The sequence below is a fragment of the Peromyscus californicus genome, unplaced genomic scaffold, assembly GCF_007827085.1.
Source record: "Peromyscus californicus insignis strain IS unplaced genomic scaffold, ASM782708v3 Scaffold_11__1_contigs__length_118956290, whole genome shotgun sequence".
Lineage (NCBI taxonomy): Eukaryota > Metazoa > Chordata > Mammalia > Rodentia > Cricetidae > Peromyscus > Peromyscus californicus.
In genome coordinates, this window is record NW_026294402.1 from 108,105,656 (window position 1) to 108,129,884 (window position 24,229).

The 24,229-nt window shown below is 39.6% G+C and overlaps 1 protein-coding gene across 42 annotated transcripts in view; it reads left to right on the top strand.

The window, feature by feature from the left end:
- Positions 1 to 24,229, top strand: part of Clasp2 (cytoplasmic linker associated protein 2) — a 190,388-nt gene that overhangs the window by 42,936 nt on the left and 123,223 nt on the right. For 28 of the 42 annotated variants that reach the window (XM_052722718.1, XM_052722710.1, XM_052722740.1 and 25 more), the window contains one exon: positions 2,278 to 2,348. In XM_052722718.1, coding sequence (XP_052578678.1) covers positions 2,278 to 2,348 — 71 coding nt within the window. Of the gene's footprint in view, positions 1 to 2,277; positions 2,349 to 7,592; positions 8,252 to 23,776; positions 23,974 to 24,229 lie in introns of those variants that run through there. The other 14 variants (XM_052722911.1, XM_052722931.1, XM_052722972.1 and 11 more) reach the window with 3 other exon arrangements.

The window sequence follows — 24,229 nt, forward strand, 5'->3', positions numbered from 1 at the left end:
AACCACACGCACAGTTGTCCAAAAGGGCCTAGAGTCTTCTTTCAGCTCTTTTTTTCACTTTTCATTAGATTATAAATAAAAGGTATTCTGTTAAGAATGAGTTTTGAGGGGCTGGAGAGATGACTCAGTGGTTAAGAGCACTGGCTGCTCTTACAGAGGACCCAGGTTCAATTCCCAGCACCCACATGGCAGCTCACAACTGTCTGTAACTCCAGTTTCAGGGGACCCGACACCCATGGCAAAACACCAACACATATAAAACAAACAAACAAACAAACAAATAAATAAATAAACGATTTTAATTCCATGCTAGACCCTTTCTGAACTTTCTGTTTGTTGTTTGTTGGAGACAGGCTGGGTTCTTCTGCCCAGGTTGGTTTTGAACTCACTTGATAGCTGAGGCTCACCTGGAGCCCCTGCTCCTCCTCCTGCCTCTCAAGTGCTGGGATTACAGGCATGTACCCACCACCTGTCACCCACCTCCTCAGCTTATTCTAAGCTTTCTATCTCAGATTTCCTACTCCCATTTTCCTAATCTTTAGAAAAATATTGGTCTCAGGCTTCTTTTTTTCTTTTAGTGTTGCCGAGGGAACCCATGCAGTCTCATGTTTCTCATAGCCTTACAGTGCTTTCTTTTCTGTCCCTGGCTCATCTGGACTCGTTCTAAGGTGTCAGCTTCCAGTCTCAGTGCTCACTTGCATCTCATGCCCACATCTTAACTGCTTAATCTGCTCAACCCTGGGGAAGACACTATGTTGTAGGATGAAGAAGCAGCTTGTGTCTTTTCCTATGTAGATACATACATAGCTGTACTTATTGGATCAGTTGGGATTGGAGGTGAGGTTAAGGTTTAGAAATCACTTTATAAGGAATCCTCAAGGAGATTTTAGCGGAAAAAATATATATTTTTTCTTTTCCTTTTATTTTATATGTTTGGGTGTTTTGCTTGCATGTATGTGTTTGCACCATGTGCATGCAGTACCTGTGAAGGGCGTAAGAGGACATCAGATACCCTGGGACTGAGTTACCGCTGACTGTGAGCTGCTCTGTGGGTGCCGGGAATCTAACCCTGGCCCTTTGGAAGAATAGCCAGTGCTCTTAACCTCTGAGCCATCTCTCTAGCCCTTTTCTTTTTCCTCTTCTTTTTCTTTTCTACTCTTTTCTTTTTTTAACAACTGAAATAAATTTTGTACTTTTAAAACATTTGTTGTTTGTTTGTTTGTGATTCTCTGTGTATCCCTGGCTGTCCTGGAACTCACTCTGTAGACCAGGCTGGCCTTGAACTCAGATCTGCTTTCCTCTGCCTCCTGAGTGCTGGGATTAAAGGCGTGCACCATCACCTCCTGGCTAGTTATTTCTATTAAAGTTAGGTATTGACATTTCAAAAAGTACCTCCCTATAGGCTCACTTTTTAAGTAAGAAATTATAAGATGTGGATCAAGACTTAATAAAATGTTTTAGGAAATAAAATTGTGAAAGAAATGTAAGGGTAAGCCAAAGAAAAACATTTGGCAGTTAAAAGCCATAGAACAATGGTTCTCATTCCTTGCCCAGATATATGTCATTAATTGAAGAAAAAGTCATAGAATGATAGGTTGGAAAGTTAAAGAAAAGGCAAACTATAGTAAAATATTGTCAGCAAGATCCAGTTTTATCCCAAAGGAAGATCTATGTGAATATAAATACTCCTGGAGAGTAAATGCTCTGCACTGTCAGAGTATGTACTAATACCTCTTTCCTTTCCTTGCTGCATCCCTAACTTTCTAACATGGAATGTGTGTGTGTGGGTTGTTTGTTTGTTTGTTAAAAAAACATTAGCAGAAGTGTGGAAAGAGTAATTACCTTGAATATAAATTTAATGGAATTGGTGTTGTGGGAGATCGGTAACATCAGAAGACGCCTCAGATACAGCTGGACGAGTGTCACTGCCTTCCTCCATCTTGTTGTCTTTGCCTTCTGTCTCTTTAGCATGAGTTCTACTAGTGTTTGAACGGTGCCTGAATAGATTTGTTACAAGGATGCAACTAGAAAGTTTTTTGTGGACTTGGAATTGCTTTGTGTGAAAGCTATCTTTTTATTGACATATCTGCGTATGTAAATCAGGCCTGTATTTGGCTTCTCATGAATGAAGAGAGCCGGGTTTGTGTCTTCTTTGAGTCAATTGTAGGAGAGTTGTTTAGATAAAACAAATCCCTATAATCTTTTTTCTAAGAGAGGTGGTAAAGGAAATTATTTCTGTTCATCTCTATGTAAAAACAATTTATTCTTTATTCCTAGATTAGAAATGATACTTGCCAAATTTGATGAAGTACAAAATTCGGGCGGTATGATTTTGAGTGTCTGCAAAGGTAAGAGTAATTAAGTTCTTCGAGCTCTTAAACATTTCTGAGATGACTTAGTCAAGTGTTAGACACTAAGTGTGTTTTCAACCCAAGTATATTTTGAAAGTGTTGATTTTGTGGCTTGTAAACTACAGGGTGTAACAGTGGACTCTCGAATCCTGGATCTGCACCTTCTCTGAAGCTCTGGGGTCGTGAAATTTCATAATGGGACTGTAGTATAAAGGGAGAATGTTTCAGGCCTTACTTTTTGTCTTCATATTTAAAGGTTGATAACCCTCTTGTGCTTTGTTCCATGTGTGAAATGTGTTCTTACAGTTGAAGTAATTAGTTTCTCTTACTGCCTTTAGTGGAAATTGTGGGGTCAACTGGCCTTCTTCACCAATGTACAGATTCTGAATAACAGTATTAGAGAAGAAACATCAGGAACTTTACTACAGTACTCATCTTTGCTTAAGTAGAGTGAGGCCAAATAGATAGCATTCAGGGAGGTTTGGAATTGCTGTCTGTGTCCACAGATAAGTTGGCATTTACTTGATTTTGTGATTCCTTTTTGAAAATGTTGGTAAGTTGTATTTTGTCTTACTGAGTAACATCTACCTAGACTGTATTCATTAGCCATATTTGTGTAAAGCAGCTTCACATCAGAATGTGGGTTAGCTTGACAGAGTAAATGATGTTGGAGAAAAATCTTGTTGTATGAATTTAAAGTCATACAATAGGAAAACTAGCTCAAATGTAATTTAGGCTTTCTTCTTTTTTCCCTTGAGGTTAGGCTTTGTTGTGTTCAGGGAGTCGGGTGGAGTGACAATTAGGTGTTACGGATCATGTGTACCTTAACCTAAACTTAGGTCCCAAGCACACAGTGACTTCATGGCTGCCAGTTCCCCCTCAGACAGCTGTTTCTCACATTTCTCCTCTGAATAGAAGGTGTTTCAGAACTGCATCCTAATTTGTCTAGTAGTTATCTTTGTTGGTGTCTGTAGAAACCAGAACAGCAGGAAAAGGAGGAATTGTTAAGTGTTTTTGACTTGGGGGTTTTCATAGCGTTCCTTGTGCTCCATACTATTTGGTTATAACCGAGGAAGGTCTGTGGTATGTAGTATAAAATTAAAGGAGTCACTGTTTGAATGTGGATCATTTTGAAAGCATGGTTGCTATTTTGTTTGGTGAGATTATTCCTGCTACTTTGAGAAGGGGAGGCTTTTTGTTCTTCCATTTCTTTTTCTCCTTTTTCTCTCTCTGTAAATACAATAGTTTGAGGTTAGAATCTGGCTTCTTTTTTTTTTTGGAGGGTGTCCCAAAGATTGTCTTGGAGATTATGATGTAAATATTGCAAGTGTAGTTGAATGTGAAACTTAAAATTGTCTCTAATACACAGATTGAATGTAGGAGATAGTTGAAATTTTTTGTTTTTGGTTAATTTGTTTTGTCTTTTGTTTTTTGAGACAGGGTTTCTCTGTGTAGCTTTGGCTGTCCTGGAACTCGCTCTGTAGACCAGGCTGTTACCAGACTAACAAAGATTTGCCTGCCTCTGCCTCCCAAGTGCTGGGATTGAAGGTGGTACAACCACTGCCTGACTCAGTTAAGATACTTTTCATGACAGCACACTTAACTCTATATTTGTGGCTCCACATTTGTGGATGCCTCACCCACAGATTCAGGAACCACATATCACATGCATGTGATAACCACTTCTGTCACCACTTCTGTTGGGGAGCATATTATTATTACCTCAATAGTGTAGTGCAATAACTGGTTTATATTGCATTTGTTCTGAATTCTCTAGAGATGATTTAAAGCAATGAAAGGACATCTCAAATATATACCATTTTATATAAGAAAGACTTGAGCATCCTTAGGTTCCTAGAACCAGTCCCCTGTTGTTACAGAGGAATGACTGTATCATGTTGTCATTGAAAATACCTTTATGAATTAGTTAACAACAGGAAACTATAAGGAAACCCATTTGTCATGTTGGCAAATCTTTGGGCCCAAGCTACCTCTCCTGTGATTTAATCTCTCTCTCACTGATCCAGTCCAGACCAAAGACTGCTGATGACTCCCAAATATAGTTCTAGCTGTTGTTCATCTCTTCTTTATACTCTGCTTTTGGTAGCCTGTGGTCTTGATGACGTTGCTATTTGGATGCCTAATAGGCATTCATTTCAGGTTTATCATATCCATAAACAACCCTGTTTGTGTTATGGTTTGTGTGTTCCTGTTCTCCCCCACCCTTTCCACCTCCCTCTCCTCTCCCTCCCCGCTACCCCTCTTCTCTGTCTCCCCTCTTTTCCCCTCATCCCTTACAGGATCTCACATGGCCCTGCTGGTCTCTAACTCTGTGTAGCAGAGGATGGACTTGGACTTTTGATCCTCCTGTCTCTACCTCGAAAATGCTAAAATTATCGGCATGCGCTGCCAGACCTGACTCTGTTTCTCTTCTCAATCCTTAAATCTATTTCTTCCCCAGTTTAGCTATTTCAGTCAGTCATACCACCAAGGTGAAACTTGACTTGATTTCCCATTCTAACTAACCGATCCTTTCTACCTCTGATACATGAACTGATGTCCTGTCAGCTTGTTTTCCCCTCATCATTATCGATACTTTAGGTCTTCTTTAGTGCTCCCCTGGACCACTGCAGGAGCCTTATGTTTCATGTCAAATAGATACCTAGTGTGGTAATGGCACTGGGGGAAGTACAAGTATTCCTTGTTCATGAAATTTGCATTCTTCCTAAAGATCCTGTTGCCAAGTAGGAGATCATTAAATGAAAAAAAAAAAGATTTCCACAAATATTAACAAGGAAAATTATGGTGCATTTTATTCTAACTCAGGATACTTGAATAATGTTTATGTGTACAAAAACATATTAGTTGGTGACTCTTGGAGAAATCCACTCCCGTGCTTTCAGATGTGTTGTCTGTCTTCCCAAGCGACTCTTTTTGTGTACTAATACATGTGTTCAAAATCCGTATTTAAAACATCTTCAAAGATCTCAGTTCTGCTTCATTTTATACACACGCTCCATCTGATGGAACTGGCCTGCCATCTCAGCTGCTTGTGGGGCTGAGGGAGCAGGAGCCAAGTTCAGGACTTGTCTGGGGTTGGAGCTAGAGCTTAGGGGGAATGTTTACCTATATACAGAGCTATCAGTTCAGTCCCCAGGAGTGCTAAAACAGTTGTTAATTGAGCAATGAAAATATTTTTATCGGCCCCAATAGGAAGACCAATAGTTCATGTAAAAAGTAATTTATTGAAAGTTAATTCAACTCTTTATTTCTGTACTTTGTTTGACCCACAGAATTTTCAGCCCTTTGTTAGTTCTGTTTTATTACATAAACTAAACTCAAACTAAAAAGTAAAGTTATAGAGAACAAAACATTTTAGGGTGAAATAAATGCACACTGTGAAGATGTGTGGAAATGGGTCATTTGCACAGTAGGATGATGACCCCTGAAGATGCTACCTCTTCTTTCTCACGTGATGTCCCTATCCAAGGGAAATTATCTTGGCTTCTTCAGATATGGTATGAGTTTTAAGTTTGTTCCGTGTTCTTGTCTGTGACCAGAAACTATTATGGCAAATAATACTGTTTCATGTCTTTGCCTGAGACTGTAATAATGGAACAGTGCATCTTACACTATAATGATTTAGAGTATTTGTGGTGAAAAATATAAACGGTAAAACCCAGGGGATTTTTTGTAAAGGTGATATAACCTTCTTAAGAGTCATCATATGAACGGTCATTATGTGAAGAAAATAGAATACTGAAATGATAAGTAATTCAGTGATGTTGATTCAGCCTCTCTCGATACATATTTCAGTTGAGACCTGATACATAGAATAACCAGTCAAGGAATAATTGTAAGGAAAACACTTTGGCCAGAAGAAAATAGTGACTGTGAAAGCTCAGAGGTGAGGGCTGGAGAGATGACTCAGCCATTAAAGGCTAGTCTCACAACCAGAAATGAAAGCCCAGAGGACAACAGGATTTGGTTATTTGAAGAACACAGAGAGACCAGGGGTGCCTGGAGCCCAGTCAGCGGGAAGGAGACAGGGTCTGAGGAGTGTTGAACAAGTGAGCAGAACTATGCTCTGAGTGTCCAAAAGGTCAGGAGAACTTTTGATAGGTCCTAGAGGTGGGAGTCATGAAGAGTTTTGGTCTAGAGAAGGCCATGTACTTGGCGTGGGTGACATGGAGTAACACTGTCTTCTTGGCTTGACTGTTCAGAGAAAGCCTGTTTCTGTTGCTCTTCTCATGGGTCATGGTGCATGCATAGCTGTACATAATGCTTTCATCTCTAGTTTCTTTCATAATTGCCATTGCAATACTCTTGAAGCTCTGATTAAATTCTTTGACATTAGTTTTAAAAGCACTAGTTGAGCAGAGTCAAGAACACTAAATTAAATCATCAGATTTGACCATATAATCATTTGGTTTAGGAAATAGTGAGAAATACACATTTGTTTTTCCTGAGCATTTTAAGAAGCTGGACTTTAATTTTCATGTTACAAAAGCAAGTTGGTAAAGTCCCTAAGTGCAGCAGAATTAGCTCCATTATTAGAAAGAAAATGGAATTAAAACTAAGCATATTGTGGCTAGAAGCAGCCAATACCAGCCCAAGATGAAAAGACTACAAATTGGGGTCTCCTGTGATTGCGATGGGGCCTGGGGTCGGCATGGGGCTTTCTAGACAATCTCCTATGCTAACAGAGATGTAAACAGTATTGGTGGCTGCGGCTGTTCTGTTTTTCCCCTTTCATTGTGAAAACACTGTGTATAATTTGTCTGATGTGCTTGTTGGACCGAGTTACAGTTTGGCTTATAATCACGGTAATTTCCAGTTTTTCTGTTTGAGACAGTTGCCAGGAGGAGAATTATTTACCTTAGAGGCTGGCAGTAAAGTAACATCGGAGCTAGGCTTCAGGCTGTAAAATTACCTTGGTATTCAGCTTATATGAGTCAGTAGCGTAACTTCAGCTGGTTTTGTGTATTTTCATAGCATGCTCTTTGATGGCGAGTGGAGAAGCTCCTTTCTTAGGTTGATGGAATAACAAATCTCTGTGCGGCCATGAGCCCCAGGGCCCTCTCAGAGCTGGATAATGTAGTGATGGCCGTGCAGCCTGGAGAGAGGGTGCTTAGCTTCCCTGCAGCTGCGCACTGGCTAGTTCTGTCTCCACCAGAAGCAAGCTTTGTTCCGTGTGGCCCTGCTGTCCGTGCACAGAGCTGCCTTTGATGGGCTGTCTTTGACGTGATTTGTTTACGGCAGCCAGAATGCTTCCTGCATAATGAGAGCAGTTAATCATGGAAACTGGGCTATTCCTGTTTGTGCACTTCTAGCAGTCTTCTGTTGTAAATATTAAAAGGTAATGACAAAAGGATGAAAACCTTTCCTAAAAGGCGCAAACCAGCTAATCCATCAGATCATGTGATTGCTACTGATTACATGGATATCTTTAGGGAAGCAGAAAATGATTGCTGAACACATGCCTTGTGTTTTGATGATTGCATTAAAAGTCCCTCCGTGGGATGACATTTATTGGCTCCCAGAGCTTTTCTTAGATTAAATTTCAGACATCCGGTACAAGGAGAAACATCACAACGTGTATCTAACAGCATATGTGCAGTTAAAGAATAATTTTGATCAAGCCCTGCTAGGCTTTGCTAAAAAAAAAACAACCGAGGGTTTTCAGCAAGACCCCAGACTTTTATTTTGAAGTGGAGTAGCAGCTGTTGGCTATTGCGGTGCAGAGCTGCAGCGCGGCCTGGGTCACACAGTGCTCCGGTGCCTGTAGGCTGCAGGCCGAGCCCAGTGGCGCAGGCACTGAGCTACACTTATTTTGCTGTGATATTTGACCTCTTGGTTTGAAAGAGCTCCCTGGACCATCTGAATGGCTATGGGAGATGGTGAGTATGATCTTTTTTTTCTTGTTGTGCTGTGTTAGACACTTCGTTTTAAGGTGATGATTGTTTGCTGTATAAGAAATACATTTCTCCCTAAAGAATGAAGGACATGTACGTGTTTGTGTGCAGTCGGGTATTTATGCGTGTGTGTGCCTTTTTTCACTTGATGTGTCACTGTAGGGTCTGGTAAACAGAAGGTGAAATTTACCTTGCAACCCAACACGGCTTTTTCAGGCTTTGGTATTGGTTATGAAGGGATAGTGGAAGGGTCACAAAATGTGTACAGAAGCTCTGGAGGGGGAATATGGCCTTTGGAGTAATGGCAGATTTAGGCAGGGAGGTTTGATGAGCCAGCTTGACATCTTTCCTGCTGTATTTGATAGAATTTGAATTCTGTGGTAATAAAATACTTACAGAAGCAAAATGGCTTGCCATGGATACTACATTAATTAGTATGCCTGTGATTTGTCAGTGTCTTTAGTAAACATCCTTGAAGAAATTTATATAGGACATAATTTGATCACAAATTATCTTTTGGTGTTTTGGTAATGATAATTTTAAAAACACCTATTTCTATAGTGCTTTATACTTCTCAAAGGCACTTTGATATACTTTATATACACTAACTCCTCAGGTACAAATGACTGGTGAAGTACACAGATATTTGGTGTTTCCATTTCACAGATTAGGAAACTGAGACCTGCTGAAAGGTGTGTTCCAGGTCCAGGCACAGAAAGCAAACGAGGCTGAATCTACAGCCTCAGATGTGCATCTGCTATTGTCCTTCATAACACTGACGATTTGAGCCTTCTGCTTGTTACTAAACCTTTTATTAAGATGCTTAGACGTATGTTTCATAATCAGTATCAGAGATGTATACAGGGAGTGTAAGGGTTCTACAGTGTTTTGCTGTGTGTGTGTGTGTGTGTGTGTGTGTGTGTGTGTGTGTGTGTGTGTGTGTAGGTAGATTCTTAAGGACCTCTGCTTGGATTTGTAGGTTTTAAGCCTTAATAGTGTCAGCCTTCCTATGACTCAATCATAGCCTCTGTCTGAGAGTTGGTCCTCTTGGTGCTATTAGGAATAGATTGCAAACTCACCAAGTTGCTGTTATTGATAGTCATTTAAAATACTTATGTATATTTAAATAAAAGTGTGATAGAAGATTGTTTTACATATTGTTATGAGTGATTCTGAGAATTTATGTAACTTTTATATGACCCCATATAAATAAATTAAATACACTTTATTAATTTTTAAGGTAAAAAATATCAAATTAATTTCTCAGATACTTAAGAGCATTGCCAAGTTTCTTAGGAAGATAAAGCAAAACAAAAATGCTTAATTTTTAGGCAACTAAATGTTGCGTTTGCTTTGGCTTATATCTAGATTTTTTTTTTTTAATTCTAAGTTCTTTGGCCATCCATGTTTCTTTACTTGGTTTTTATTTTCCAAATAATACATTCAGACAGTTTAGGAATGTATTGTTTTTTTTTTTTAATTCAAAGTAATGACCTCTTGTAAAGCTTAGAGGGTAACCTTGCAACTAATTCTCTTCCTTAAAATAGTAACACTTTTGTTGGATTAAAATATGCCTTTTTAAAAAATCCTTCGAAGTCTGAATAATAAAGCCATGTGTATACACCTGCAGGCTGTCAGGGTGAGCAGTCTTAATGTCTGGTATGGCTACTCTGCGCATGAGTTTCTCTCTCATACTATTTGTGCGTCCACACACCATGCACCATCTCACATGAATGTGTGTAGCAAGTGCACTGCACTATTCCTAACCTATTTACTCATTTAAAATTTTAACTGTGGACTTACTATGTAAATAAAATCTTTTTAAAATTGAAATGATCATAATGCTAAAATCCCTTAAACTTGTTTATATTTTATGCATGCTTTTTCATGCCTTGTATTGTGTTTTAACAAACCTTCCTTCAAACATTTTGTGTTGATTGCTGTTTATTTACTTTAGGGGAGGAGACTACTGGGGATGGAACCCAGGGCCTCACTTACTCTGACCAGTTATTTTACCATTAAGCCGTATCCCCTGAAAGCAGTCATTCTGAATATATTTTCAACATTTGCTATGACTGCTCAATAACACATGAAGTGTTTTAATACCATGCCATCATGTGTTACTCTGCCTCATTTGTTTAAACTGTTGCATAGCCTTCCATTGTATAGATATTGTATAACCATTTCATCTTCTGTGAAAGTTTACATTCTTTGCCACATATAATTTTTCCTAAATTGTTCTGGAAAAGGCTCTTTTGTACAGGCTGTTTATGTGAATACAGACACATGCATTTTTCAAAATACTATGTAAGGAGCATTTTAGGACCAAAAATTTCACTTTAAGTTGTGATAGCTCTAACTATACTCCAGAAATACTTTATTATATACATTCTCAACAGTAATACTTACTAACCAACATTCTTTTCAGCTCTTTTTTTTTTTTTCAAATTTATTTATTTTTACGTGCATTGATGTTTTGCCTGTATGTATGCCTGTGTGAGGATGCCAGATCCCCTGGAACTGGAGCTACAGACAGTTAATTGTGAGCTGCCATGTGGGTGATGGGAATTGAACCCGGGTCCTTTGGAAGAACAGCTAGTGCTCTTAACCACTGAGCCATCTCTCCAACCCCTCTTTTCAGTTCTTGATATTATTAATTGTTTAAATAATTTACCAATCATATCAGTAAAAATTATCCACATTATCAAACATGGCTGCTCTCTGATAACACTAGTCATCTTCATATGACATGTGTTTTGTGTGTGTGTGTGTGTGTGTGTGTGTGTGTGTGTGTGTGTGTGTGTGTGTTCTGGGAGTTGTCATTTGGCTTGCTTTATTTATTTGTGCAGGTCTGTTTACCTGTGCAGGTAGATGTGGAGGCCAGAGGTTGACACTGGTGTCTTCTTCCTTTGTTCTTGCTTACTTTCTGAGACAGGATTTCTCACTGAACCTGGAGCCTACTGTTTGAGCTAGACTGACTGGCCAGCAGGCCCCTGGGATCTACCTGTTGAGCCGCCCGGGGGTAGGAGTGAGGTTTTAGGTACGGGTTGGTGTTTGTAGTAAGCACTTACTTTATAAACTGAGCCGTCTTACTTTATAAACTGAGCCGTCTTTCCAGTCTGCCTTTTGGCATCTTTGGCCAAATCATTTGACTTTTTCTTTGTTTATAGCTGATCTTTAGGTATTTCAGTTATGTCATTGGCAGTTTTATTTATTCCAAGGTCAACTCAGATTTATGAGCTCCTGGGGTGACTTGTTGCTTGGTGAGTCCTTGAGGGTTCTGGAGTGGCTTAATGCTTGGTGAATTCTCCCCACCCCACCCCCGCCCCCCTTGGTTTTTCTAGACAGGGTTTCTCTGTATAGTTTTGGTGCCTGTCCTGGATCTTGCTCTGTGGACCAGGCTGGCCTCGAACTCACAGAGATCTGCCTGGTTCTGCCTCCCGAGTTCTGGGATTAAAGGCGTCCGCCACCACCACCCACCACTTGGTGAGTTCTTGAGGGTAGCTTTTGGATGCTTTTAACTTCAGTTGTTCCATTCTTATTCCAAAGCATAAAACCAAACATCTGAGTGATTGTATAATATTATGCTCTCAGCAGTCAAATCAGAGAGGGTTAATTAAAAACCTGTAGGATTATTATGTGGTGCTGAGGCCTGCAATCTGCCCCAGAAGCATGAGAAAGGAATTTGGCCTTTTGTTGTTCCTGCAAAGTGGCTGGAAAGAAATAAGGTTTTGTTATAAATGGACTGTTCCTAAATTTTTAGCATTCAATACAGTCTATTAAAAAATTTTAAGAATATATGCAACTGCACCAGGCATGGTGGCAAACTCCCTTAATCCCAGCACTTAGGGAGAAGCAGGGAGAGCTTTGTGAGTTCAAGGCCAGCTTGGTCTATATAATGAGTTCTAAGCCATCTAGGACTACATAGTAAGATCCCGTCTTTAAAAAAAATAATCATGAATTTTTAGGGATCACTCTTCTGTGAGATCCTTTTGCTTCTAGGACCACTTCAGACTTATCTAAACTTAGTTTAAGAGGAGTGGACCACTAGCAAGAAATTACTGCTGGAACGATCCCCTCCCAGGCTTCTGAACAGTCTTTATGACACACTGGGATTATATGATGTAAATCACAGAACGAAACCTGCCTTTTCACTTGCTGATGTAAGGACAGTGTTTTCTACTAAAATCAATGACAGGATTTAAAAAAAAGCATATGGAGAGAAATAAATCACAAGGAACAAAAGAGTAGTATTATTGAGAATCATGAAAGCCAGCGGTGTACGTAACAGTCCAAGGAGAAATGATGTTTCAGGAAGTGTTCAAAAGCCCGAAGAGACTGATAGCCCACTTGAAGCAGTCAAACGTCTCTCTTATTCTACTGATTGAATTTTCTATTCTATCAAAGCCCTTAAAAAATTGCATTAGCATTAATGTAAGACAGAAGACAGTAAGTAACTAAGATTGAAACTAGCCAGTGGCTAAAAATAAAGCAAGATAATAGTAGTCACTGCCAGCCTTAGCAGCTCTGGGAGGTACCTTTAAACAGATCCAAGTCTTCCTGAGGCAGCCCCATTTACCTGCTGGGTGCAGAGTGTTGGGTGTCAGTAGCCACGTATTTTCAAACCTGGTATCGGTAATGAATTGGACTCTTTAAAGGTTTACAGCTTTTCTTTGTACATGTAGAATGTTACAGTTTGATGTTCTTAACAGTTGCTGGCTTAAAAATTTAAGTGACAAATTTCTGTACAATTTCTAACTTTCATGAACCTCGTTTATTATTTACCTTGGTATATTTCATGACATTATTTAATGTTATAAATTATTTAATTTTATTGTTCAAATTGTGATTATCTCTTGGTTGAATCATTGAAGGTCTTGAATCTTTAAAGATAACCTTTCCGCATTATTCAAAGGGGGAAAAAACCCAGCAAAGTCTTTAAATATATATTTTAAATTGTTCAATTATATCTTAAAATTATTAGAAGTCTCAACTTCTGGTAATTTTAGTGAAAATTTATTTTCAAGCTAAAGACAAATTAAAAAAAAATTTTTTGAGACAAGATTTCTTTGTATGGCCTTGGCTACCTTGCAACTAGACCTGTAGACTAGGCTGGCTGCAAACTCACAGTGATCCGTCTGCCTCTGCCTCCCAGTTCTGGGATTAAAGGCGTGTGCCACCACTGCCTGTCTAAGAAACTTTTTACCAGCTTTTATTTCTGAAGATTTTTTACTTTAGCTGTGGAAAGCTTTCTATTGTATAATAATAATAATTATTATTATTATATTTATGTATATGTTGTGCATGGGTGTGAGCACATGCATTTAAGTGTGCGTGCCCTATTGTGACATGACCAGAGGTCACTGTTGAGTGTCTTCCTCTGTTGCTCTCCACCTTACTTTTCTCTCACTTAACTTGGAACTCACTGTTTTGGGTAGTGCTGACGTTCTTTAGGGGCTTACCCACATACTCTGCCCTTTGCTTACATGTTCACTCTTACAGTATGGCTTATAGTACTGGGTTCTGTTGTATGGACTTTGAAAATAAAGTAATTCAAATTATAATTTTTAATAATTTCAGTGTTTAGGTCTTAGTTGCTTTATAATTTTTTTTTCAGTTTATTACACTAGGGTTCAAGTTAGGCTCCCCACTGTTGTTGACTAACACATTTCTTAGCAGTAGAGTCGGTCTCTCTTTTTGACATTTATTTGGCATCTGTCAGATGAGTGTTTTCCATATTGTAGCTTGGTAATTGCCTTATACTAGTGCTTTTCTTGATTATTTTTGTTTAATCTTTTGTTCATGTGTTTGGCTTTTTGGAAGTCTCATGCAGTTGAGGATGATCTTGAAATCCTGAGCCTCCTGCCTTCTCTTAAGTGCTGGAATCTCAGGCATGTACCATCACACCTGTATTTGTATCTACTGTATTTCTTGAAGATTGAAAATGCTTCAGATGGCTTGATCAAAACCAAGTCTGATTTGGGTGTTTTGTTTTGTTGATACAGATTTTTCAAAAGTACTGTTTCGTGTGGCTGTGGTGGTTTGAATGAAAATGGTCCCCATACACTTATATATTTGAATGTTTGGTCCCTACTTGGTGGAACTGTTTTGGGAAGGATTAGGAGGTATGGCACCAGATCCAGACTTGGGCTTCTGTCAGAAGATGTACAATATCTGATTGTCTTTGTGTTATCAAGCATTGTACCTAGTTATTGGCCAAATCCATCCTTTATATAGCTCCCTTCGTGTTTATCGTTTCAGCATCTTTTGATCCAAATTCTTTGTAGGGTATCACATAGTCTACCTTGTGGCTTGAAAGGAGGTCAAGAATATAAACAGAGAGCCCAGTAAAGCAGCTGGTACAGTGCTGTAGACGGGGTGGTGCAGGTCTGGCTTCAGATTAGGAGTGGCAGCAGAAGTCACGAGAAGTAGGTGGGCTTCCAGTGCTGCTGGGAGTTACATAGGACAAGAACTGTTGGTGGATGGTAGATGTGGGCATGGGAGAATGCATAGGGTGCATTTCCACACTTTGAGCTTGAGTAGCAGAGATAGTGATGTCATTTATCACACTGGTGTGAGAAGACTTAAAAATAGTGTTGGTGTAGTCCTCTGTGTTAAACTGAAGACACTTTTGATATCTCCATAGGGGATGATTTCCTCAGAGGACAGGTCAAAGATAGTTGGATATATAGATTTGGAACTCAGATATTCTAGGCCAGAGGTGAGCACTGGAAATTTGTCAACATTTTGAGGATACTTAGCATGGAGAATAGATGAAACGCTTTAGGAAAGATGTGGAGTAGAGAGAAGACTTTTGGACATGGTGGCTGGGTTAAATAGGAATTGCCACCAGAAAGGACTGAGTAGGTGGAACCTGTGGAGACAGACAGAGGAGAAGTAATAGAGCATCCCGTGAGATTCCTTAGACATGAGTGGTAGTTATAAGGTTTCTTGCTTACTAACCTGTTGATAATTTAGCCATTAAGTAAGGACCATGCTCACTGGTCCTCATTGGCTATGCAAGAGTATAACAGCCCAGAAACCCAAAGTCCTGTTGCTTGTTTTAATTAGAATAAGGAAGGATATAGCTTCAAGTGAAAGAGGAACTGGGGTATACGAAACTAGTTAGTATGAAGGAGAGTGTATTTTATGTGTGTAAATCCCTGGTATTAGGGTTCTTATTGAACTAGTTGGTTGACTGAAGAAAACCTGCACAAAATTAATACTGTGAGACCTGTGTGTGAGTTTTGGCTTGCTCTTTTTGCCCCGTGAGATGGAACAACTTTTTGTGGTTTTTGTCTATCTTAGACACAGTTACTTTGGAGTACATGTATCCTAAACATGAAGCAGAAAGTTTAAAAACCATTTGAAATTGTGGCCTGCCTTCAATAAAAAAAAAGTGGTGTGTGTGTGTGTGTGTGTGTGTGTGTGTGTGTGTGTGTGTGTGTGTGTGTGTTTGATTAAAATTACAGAAACTCATAAATCCTTATTGGGAAAACAGGTGTCATGGCATACACCTGTAATTACAGGATGTGGGAGATGGAGGCAGGAGATTGCAAATTTGAAGCCAGCCTGGGTTATGAAGAATAGAAGAAGAAGAAACCTTGAGGGGACCAGTCGTCCTCTTTCATAGACTATGTAGCAGCTCCTGCCAGGCCTAAGGCAGTAGTGCCCTATAATCATGCATGTTGTTGTTAATGTGTGCAGGTTTATACTGAGTGGAATAAAAAGAACAAATAGACTCATGTTTGTTTCATTATGTCTTGCCATAAACTGAGTTTAGGTTAGTTCAGATTTTGCCACCAAATGAATTTAAGACAAATCCTGGGCAGCAGCGAGATGTCTGGAAGGCTTGACTCAAGAACTCTCAATCTTGATAATTACAGATCGAATGCTTAAAGCTACAAGAACAGAATTTCAGGAGATAAAATACTGTATCCAGTAATTCATTGTGGTGGAAGCAAAGTCAGTGTTCCAGAAAGTTTTTCCAAACAAGGGCAGTTGTGTGTGGATGATGAAACCACATTGGTATGGTGCTATCCCAGATATTTACCTTTAAAATCTCTGGCTTTGGAAAAACTGAGGAAATTGCAGCAAGTAGCTGTAGCTGATTTTTTGGTCCTGCCTGGCTCACGGTCAGGACAAATCTCTCTCACCCGCCAGTCCCGCAGCCACTCAGACCCAACCAAGTAAACACAGAGACTTATATTGCTTACAAACTGTATGGCCGTGGCAGGCTTCTAGCTAGCTGTTCTTATATCTTAAACTAACCCATTTCTATTAATCTATAAGTTGCCACGTGGCTCGTGGCTTACCAGTATCTTAACATCTCATGGCGGTATCTGGCGGCATCTCTCTGCCTCAGCCTTCCACTTCCCAGAATTCTCCTCTGCTTGTCCCACCTATACTTCCTGCCTGGCTACTGGCCAATCAGTGTTTTATTTGTTAACCAATCAGAGCAACACATTAAACATACAGACATCCCACAGCAAGTAGCACTGGAGACACACACACACACACACACACACACACACACACACACACACACCACCTTTACTTTTTATTTTATTTTATTTTGAGTTATGGGTGTTTTGCTTGCACGTATGTCTGTGCACCATGTGCATACAGTGCCTGTTGAGGCCAGAAGAGGCCATCAGATCGCCAGGAACTGGAGTTACAGATGATTGTGAGCTGCTGTGTGGGTGCTGGGAATGGAATCCTGGTCTTTCAGAAGTACAGCAGTGCTCTTAAATGCTGAGCCATCTCTCTAGCCCCACCACAGAGTATATTTTGCCAATAAAATGTGATAAGAAAATAACAGTAATAGACAGCCTACTGACCAATAGTTTAACACTCAGAGAACAATTCTTCCTTACTTACTATTTAATAACAAATAGAAAATATTCTATATTTGTATGCTGAAAGTATTTGATAGTAAAACTGAGCATTTGTATCAAGAATTTTAAAACATCAAAGACTGATGAAACTTGTCTTCAAGCACTGTTTGTGTTACACAGAGGTAGCTAAACTTTGAACCAAATTTTGTTTTTTTTTTAAGGTTGTTTACAATTGTGAAGTATTCACCCTTCCCATTGCTATCAGTTTTATGTAGCTGCCAGAGACGAAACGCACCTTTAATATGTATAGGTCTTCTTTATATGTTTATTAAAAACCTAAACTTGAAGGTAGATTCCAATTCATGCATAATATTCTGCCTCCCAAGTTCTGGGATTAAAGGTGTTCACCACCACCACCCATCTCAAAGCAAATTTTTAAAACCAATTTTATGTATCATATGTTTAGTGCTTTCTAGGTTGACCAGTAATGTTCCCACAGTAATGTCAGAACTGGTTTCGATACAAATTTGACTATTAAGAAACTCACTCTGAGCCGGGCGGTGGTGGCGCACACCTTTAATCCCAGCACTCGGGAGGCAGAGCCAGGCGGATCGCTGTGAGTTCGAGGCCAGCCTGGGCTACCAAGTGAGTTCCAGGAAAGGCACAAAGCTACACGGAGAAACCCTGTCTCGACAAACCTAAAAAAAAAAAAAAAAAACTCACTCTGGCAAGTAGTAGTGGCGCACGCCTTTAATCCCAGCACTTGGGAAGCAGAGGCAGGTGGAGTTTGAGGCCAGCCTGGTCTGTAGAACGAGTTCCAGAACAGCCAGGGCTACACAGAGAAACCCTGTCTCAAAAAACCAAAAAAAAAAGAAAAAAGCAAAGAAAAAAAGAAAACTTCACTCTTGAGGCAAAAACAGGTAGATATCTATGAGGAGTTCCATCAGTTTTGTTTATATAGTGAGTTCCAAGCCAGCCAAGTCTACATAGTGAGACACTGTCTCCAAAACCCAAAGAGAAAAGAAACCCTTTACCTATTCTGTAGTCTAAGCTTTTAATTATGTTAATTTTAAGAACTGAAGAATTACCTGGCTGTCTTTTTTCATTCCATACCAAACATAGTTAAAAACGTCTGTTATACCCATATAACCCTAAGTAACATGGACTTGAAGGAGTCCATGCTAGAAATATGAATGTTAATTTAGAGGTTTAAATCCTTGAAAAGACTGGCTGAGTCTGCGAGTGCTAGACAGGAAGTTTAAGTTTTCCTAAAAGACATAAAATAAATGGAGTTCTACTGAAGAAAAATAAAAGACCAAACAAAGCCTGCTTCTCCGAGCTTTTTTGACTTTGGCCATAGGAGTGGGATTGGGGGCCAGCAGCCCAGTGCTCCCACAACCTCCACACATGCTTTTCAAGGTGGCAAAGGCAGGCTGAGCTTCCTTCTGTACTTGGTCTGGTTCTCTTCCTTCTTCCTCTCCTATATTTCTTTTTTCCAGTCTCCTCCATCCCCTCCTGGAGTTTATCCCTTCCTTCCTTCTCTTCATCCTCTTCTGTCTGCGTCTCTTTCTCTTTCTGCCCCCACCCAGACAGAAGAACAATTCAGTTTATTGTTTTCCTAAATCTTGTCCAGGCCACACAGCCTAATAGCTACTAAACAATTCATTTTTCTTGCACTTTGGTTCAGCTCGTGTGTGGGGGATTAATTTGCTTTCATTTATTTTTTATGAAGCCTTCAAGGAATTTAAGAGTTTTTTGGGTTTAGTTTGTTGTTATTGGGTTTTTTGGTTTTGATTTTTGTTGTTGTTTTTACTTTTAAAATTATTTTATTATGCAGTATAGTAACCATAGCAGAGGCATGCACTCAGTACAAATTTCTGTATACCTACTTCCTAGATTTGTGAAATGACCATGCTTTGCCACAGTTAATGTAAGATTTTTTTTTTTTAGAAATAAAACTTTATTGCTATTTCTAGTCTATTCATCCTTCTTCTGTCTCATTTAAGTAATAAAGCACAAACTAGTGTTTCTTATTTGTGAATGCATCTAAATATATTAAGTTGGATAAGGAGCTTCTTGTAACTAGAAAATTGACATTTTAAAAAAGAATTTACTCAAAACTTGTGGAACCAGACCTGAGACTCCAGAACAGGCGCCTTCCAGTTCCCTTCTCATCTCAGCTACTTCCTCCATGACCTCTGCGTTTTCATGTCTTCCCTCTCCCCCCTTGTCTGTTTCGGTCACCTCTTCCTCTTCCATCTTTGTTGACTGTCCTATTCCATGTCTTTACCTTTTTAATCTTCCTCATATGGACAGCACCGCAGCCCACTCAGCTCTCGCTTCCTACCCTCTAGTCCTCTTTACGATCTTGGACTCACAGAGAAGATGTGCTGTTCTAAGCACACCTGTTACTAGTGCTTGTTCACACTTGTTCTTGCTTGTGGTGTCTTGTTTCTTCTGTTTCCGTCTCTTCTCCCTCTGCTCCTCCATCTGTGGATTTCTCCTCTTCTTCTTCATCGTGTCACCTTGTCCATCAGACAGATCGATAACTCCTTCATCCTGCTCAATTATTCTTGTCCTCTAATACCTTTGGGATGATCCTAGGAAGTTTGCATTTGCTCTTACAGCCCACAGAAATAGGACCTGAGTGTCTGGCTCATCTTTTGTACTGAAGCATTTGATTTGATTGCCTTTTCTGTCTCTGGCTCTTCCTTTTTCTCCCCCCTCTCCCTCCCCCCCCCCCCCCCCCCCCCCGTTTTATTCATTTGCTTGTCTTTTTGCTTATGTGTAATGATGATGATACTGGTGGTGGTGGAGGTGTTGTGTGCATGTATGTCTGCTAATGAGTCCATGTGGGAGTGGGCTCAGAGAACAACCTCGGTTTTCAGTCCTCACCTTCCACATTGTTTGAAACAGGTCTCTTGGTGTTTGCCTGCTGCATATGCCAGGCTAGCTGACCCACAAAAGCACATCTCATCTCCCCATAGGAGCACCGGGGTGAGAGATGTATGTGCTACCCCACCCAGTTCTATGTGGGTCCTAGGGATTAGTATTCAGGTCCTACACTTGTATAGCATGCACTTTACTCACTGAGCCACCCCCCAGCCCCTGGGTGGGTCTCCCGTGGAAAAAAAAATAGACAATAGGAAAATAAGGGTTGACTCATGGTTCCCTTTAACCTTAAGAGTTTGTCATTTGGTATCCTAACTTCTGCTTGCACGTCCTGTGGGGTTGGATCTGTTCCTTTTCCCCTACAATAGAGTAGAAGCTCTGGTCTTGTGTTTCTTGTTGTCAAACATTGGTTGCTTTTAAGATTTTAAAAATCAGGCATTTTATCCAGTGAGCATGTGCACATGAGTGCAGCTGCCAGTGAAGGCCAAAGGAGTGATTTGGATTCTCTGAGTGGTTGTGGACTGCCAGATATTGGTACTGGGAACCAAACTTGGGTCCTGTGCAAAAGCAGTAAGCACTTTTAACTGCCAGGTCATCTCTTCAGCCCTTGAATGTAGTTTTTCGTTTTGTTTTTAAGATTTACTTTTGTTCTCTGTGTAGGGGTGTTTTGCCTGCACGTGCATGTAGGGCCTGAGGATGCCAGTAGAGGGGGTCAGGTCCCTATGGAACTGGAGTTACAGACAGACAGCTGTAAGCCTTTATGTGGGTGCTGGGAGCTGAACTCTGGTCCTCTGGAAGAGCAGCCTGTGCTCTTTACTGCTAAACCATTTCTCTAGTTCCCTTCTTGATGTAGTTTTAAACTGAACAAAAAAATTTCAGGTTACAACCACACATTTCTCCCCCCACCCCGAAGAAATTATTTAAAAAATTCACCTTTTCTAACTAGTCAGTAAGACAAATGTATTCAGTGACTATTAGTGCCTAATTGTTCTTAATCTAATGGTCAGTGGAATGAAAAAGAAAGCCCGACTTGGAAGTTCACTGCTTCAAAGAATAACACACCTTAGACTGTTTTAGAATACAGAGATGGTTCTTGGTACTTCAGCACACAGGAAATTGAATTCACATGTCTAGCACAAAAATAATTTTCTATTGTATCTTTTTAAATTTTTATATCCTTTCAGACTTTATTTAATCTACTGTTTTTAACAGTTTTTTTCTGTTTTTTTAATTATGTATACATTTACTCCTCTTTTAGTTTTTACCCTAGACCGGGATTGGCAGAGCGTTGCTTGTGGACCAGTCTCAGCTGTCCTTCTGTTTTTATACATGATACTGAAACACAGCTGCCCCGTGTCTTTACAGATTGTGGGGTGCTTTGTTGTTCTCATGTCGTAATTGCACAAAAGGACATTTGTATGTAGATTTCAAGGCCTATGATATTTGCCACGTGGTCCTTTTTATTAAAAAGAAAACCTACCAAAAAAAAGGGAAGAAAGAAAAAAGAAAAAAAGCAAGCCTACCAGCCTCTGCTACAGAAGAGTGGCACACATGATTGTCAGGAGATATCTTCAACAGCAGTGGCGCAGGCTGCATACCCACTATTTCTGATGCAGTATAGGTGGGTTCATACCCAGGACTTTACATTTTAGGGACTGGCAAGATGGCTCAGCAGGTAAAGGTACTGCCATGCCTGATGTCCTGAGTTCAGTCCCCTAGACCAACATGACAGAAAGGGAGAACTAACTCCTGAAAGCAGTCTTCTGACCTCTACATGAATGCACGGTACATGGGTACACAGAAGAAGTAAGTGTAATCATAATTTAAAATGCATCTCTAACAAACATAAGGTGGTCTTGAGCTTTTATCTGAATACCGCATTTGAGAAGCACTACCATAGATATTACTAAATGCATCTTTGATTTCCTCTGGTCTCAAATAAATTACATGTGGAATATCCCTTATCTGAATTGCTTGGGACCAAGAGTGTTTCAGATTTTGGGTCTTTTTTCTATGTTTGTAATATTTGTATGAGTCTGCTTATATTTAGCTGAATATCCTTAATACCCAAATTCAAAATAGAAAATGCTTTCAGGTCTGAAGCTTAGCATTGTGTTATCAAAAAGCACAGAGTTTTGGAATAGTTTTAAAATATTTTAAATTCTTTAGAGATGCTTGACCTGTGGTTTGTATACTACTAGCCAATAATGTTGAAATCCACAGATCCTTTTTAATTGTTTTTCTCTCAAGAACACAGCTTTATAATAACTGCAAACTCTCAATAGTTCACATGTCTGTGAGCAGTGGAATGGGCACCAGGAAACTGTGATACTTTCATATAGCAGAGCTATAAGCAACAAAATGAGTCTTCCAGTATTCTTTTCCTGTCCAGTGAAGAGACACTAGAGGCCACAGTAGATACTCCACTTTTGTATTACTGTATGGGGATTTAAGACTGACTGGCTTAGTTAGGGATTTGGAGAGTGCTTAGAAGACACAAGATGCAGCTGGGTACTGATTAGACTGACATTCATCTTGTGAAAATTTATTATTTGTTTCTTGGGACTTGTATGCTTCGCTTTGTTAATAAAGTTTAAAAAATCTTAGTAGCATGAGAATGTTAATAGTTAATTTTTTTTTTAATGATAGGAACACTTATTTTTTCAGTTCTTGTATGCATAGGAAGGGAACACCGTTTCCATGGGAACTTCTGCCTCCTCTGTTTCAGTGCCTGACTTTCTGTAGATTTTTGTGTCAATTCTGTCATGTGTGTGTCTCTGGGTGTGTGTGTCTGACTATAATGATGAACCAAGAAAGTTTATTTTGAATTGTTTTGGTATTCTTAATAGAGTGATATATTTAAAGCTCAAGTTTTAAGCTCATTAATTTTTTCCATACTGGCTCCCTAATTGTGTTATGGTAAAAGAATGTTGTATTTAAAAGATGATTTTGGCATGCAGGGTGGTGGAGGGGATAGAAGTGATGTTAACAAAACACTTGCTGAAATGGAACATGATTTTAGATTGTTTTTCCCCCTAATAAACGGTCTTAAAATTTGTTTGGGGTCTTTGCCTCTATCTAATAGTTACACTGGTGGTATATCTTCATGGAGGTTACTTACTCTGGATGAGTAGGCATTTGTATGGTGGATACAGAAGGGACAGGAAGGAGATCCTGACATTGGTCTAAAGCCTGTGGTAAAGCTGCTTCTTTACCTCACCCATCTTGTTTGTCAGGATTGGTTTGTGCAGGGTCCTAGAGAAAACCGTTTCTCAGCATAGTCCATGGCATCTATCTTGTGAGTGGGGGAGGGAGGAATTGGCTGGAGGTCAGTGAGCTTGTATGTGAGAAGATGATAGCAGTGTGGTCGTGAATATTCCAGAAGGAAACTGCAGAGCTCCTGAGAATCACTTAAGACAAGAGATTGTCGGGTCCCATTTCTGTCTCTCTGTAGGCAGCACATTGTGAGGTTACAGGCAGAGTTAATTATGTGTAGCAGTGAGCCCTGCTGTTCCCATGCTTTCCTGATGCAGTAGCACACAGCACAGTGATTATTGCCTAAAACCTAATGTCCTAATTGCATGGATTTTCATGTGTAGTAAGAGAAAAGAAATCTAGATTTACAGACCTTTATTTAGTATGAAATGCTTTTACGTTTTTGATAGAGGATACATTGTAATTGCATAGAGGATTTTTTAGAGGCATGGAGAATTTTTACCTTTCATCTAGCTGTAGCTGCCATAAGATGATGTCACCTTGCAGCTGATTGGCTGTTGCAGCACCTAGGGCAGGGAAGAGAAAGAAAAATGCCGGCACAAACCTCAGTGGTGGTTCTGTGGTTGTTTCTATCTATTTTTGATAGAATCTTTGATTAGTATCAAATTGACTGTATTTGGCCATGTGAGCTATTAGGAGCTATTCTAGGGTGAGGGAAATTCGGAGGAATGAGGCGGCTGATTTGCAAACGGATCTGTGATTGTAAGTTGCAGAAATCTGGGCATAGGAATAAGGCAGGGCGTGCTGGAAGATTGACTATGGGAGGGGCTGGCAGAAAATGCTTATATGAGCATCAAAAAAGGGAGATGCTTTGACTGCTCTAAAGTTGATATGTTTACTTTAATGTTTTGACATGTATGTGTAGGAAATATGACAATATGGTATTTTTATTTTAAATTAGAGAGGTTATTTTGTAAAGTGTTAGCCAATATATAAATACTTATTCAAAGGACTTTTA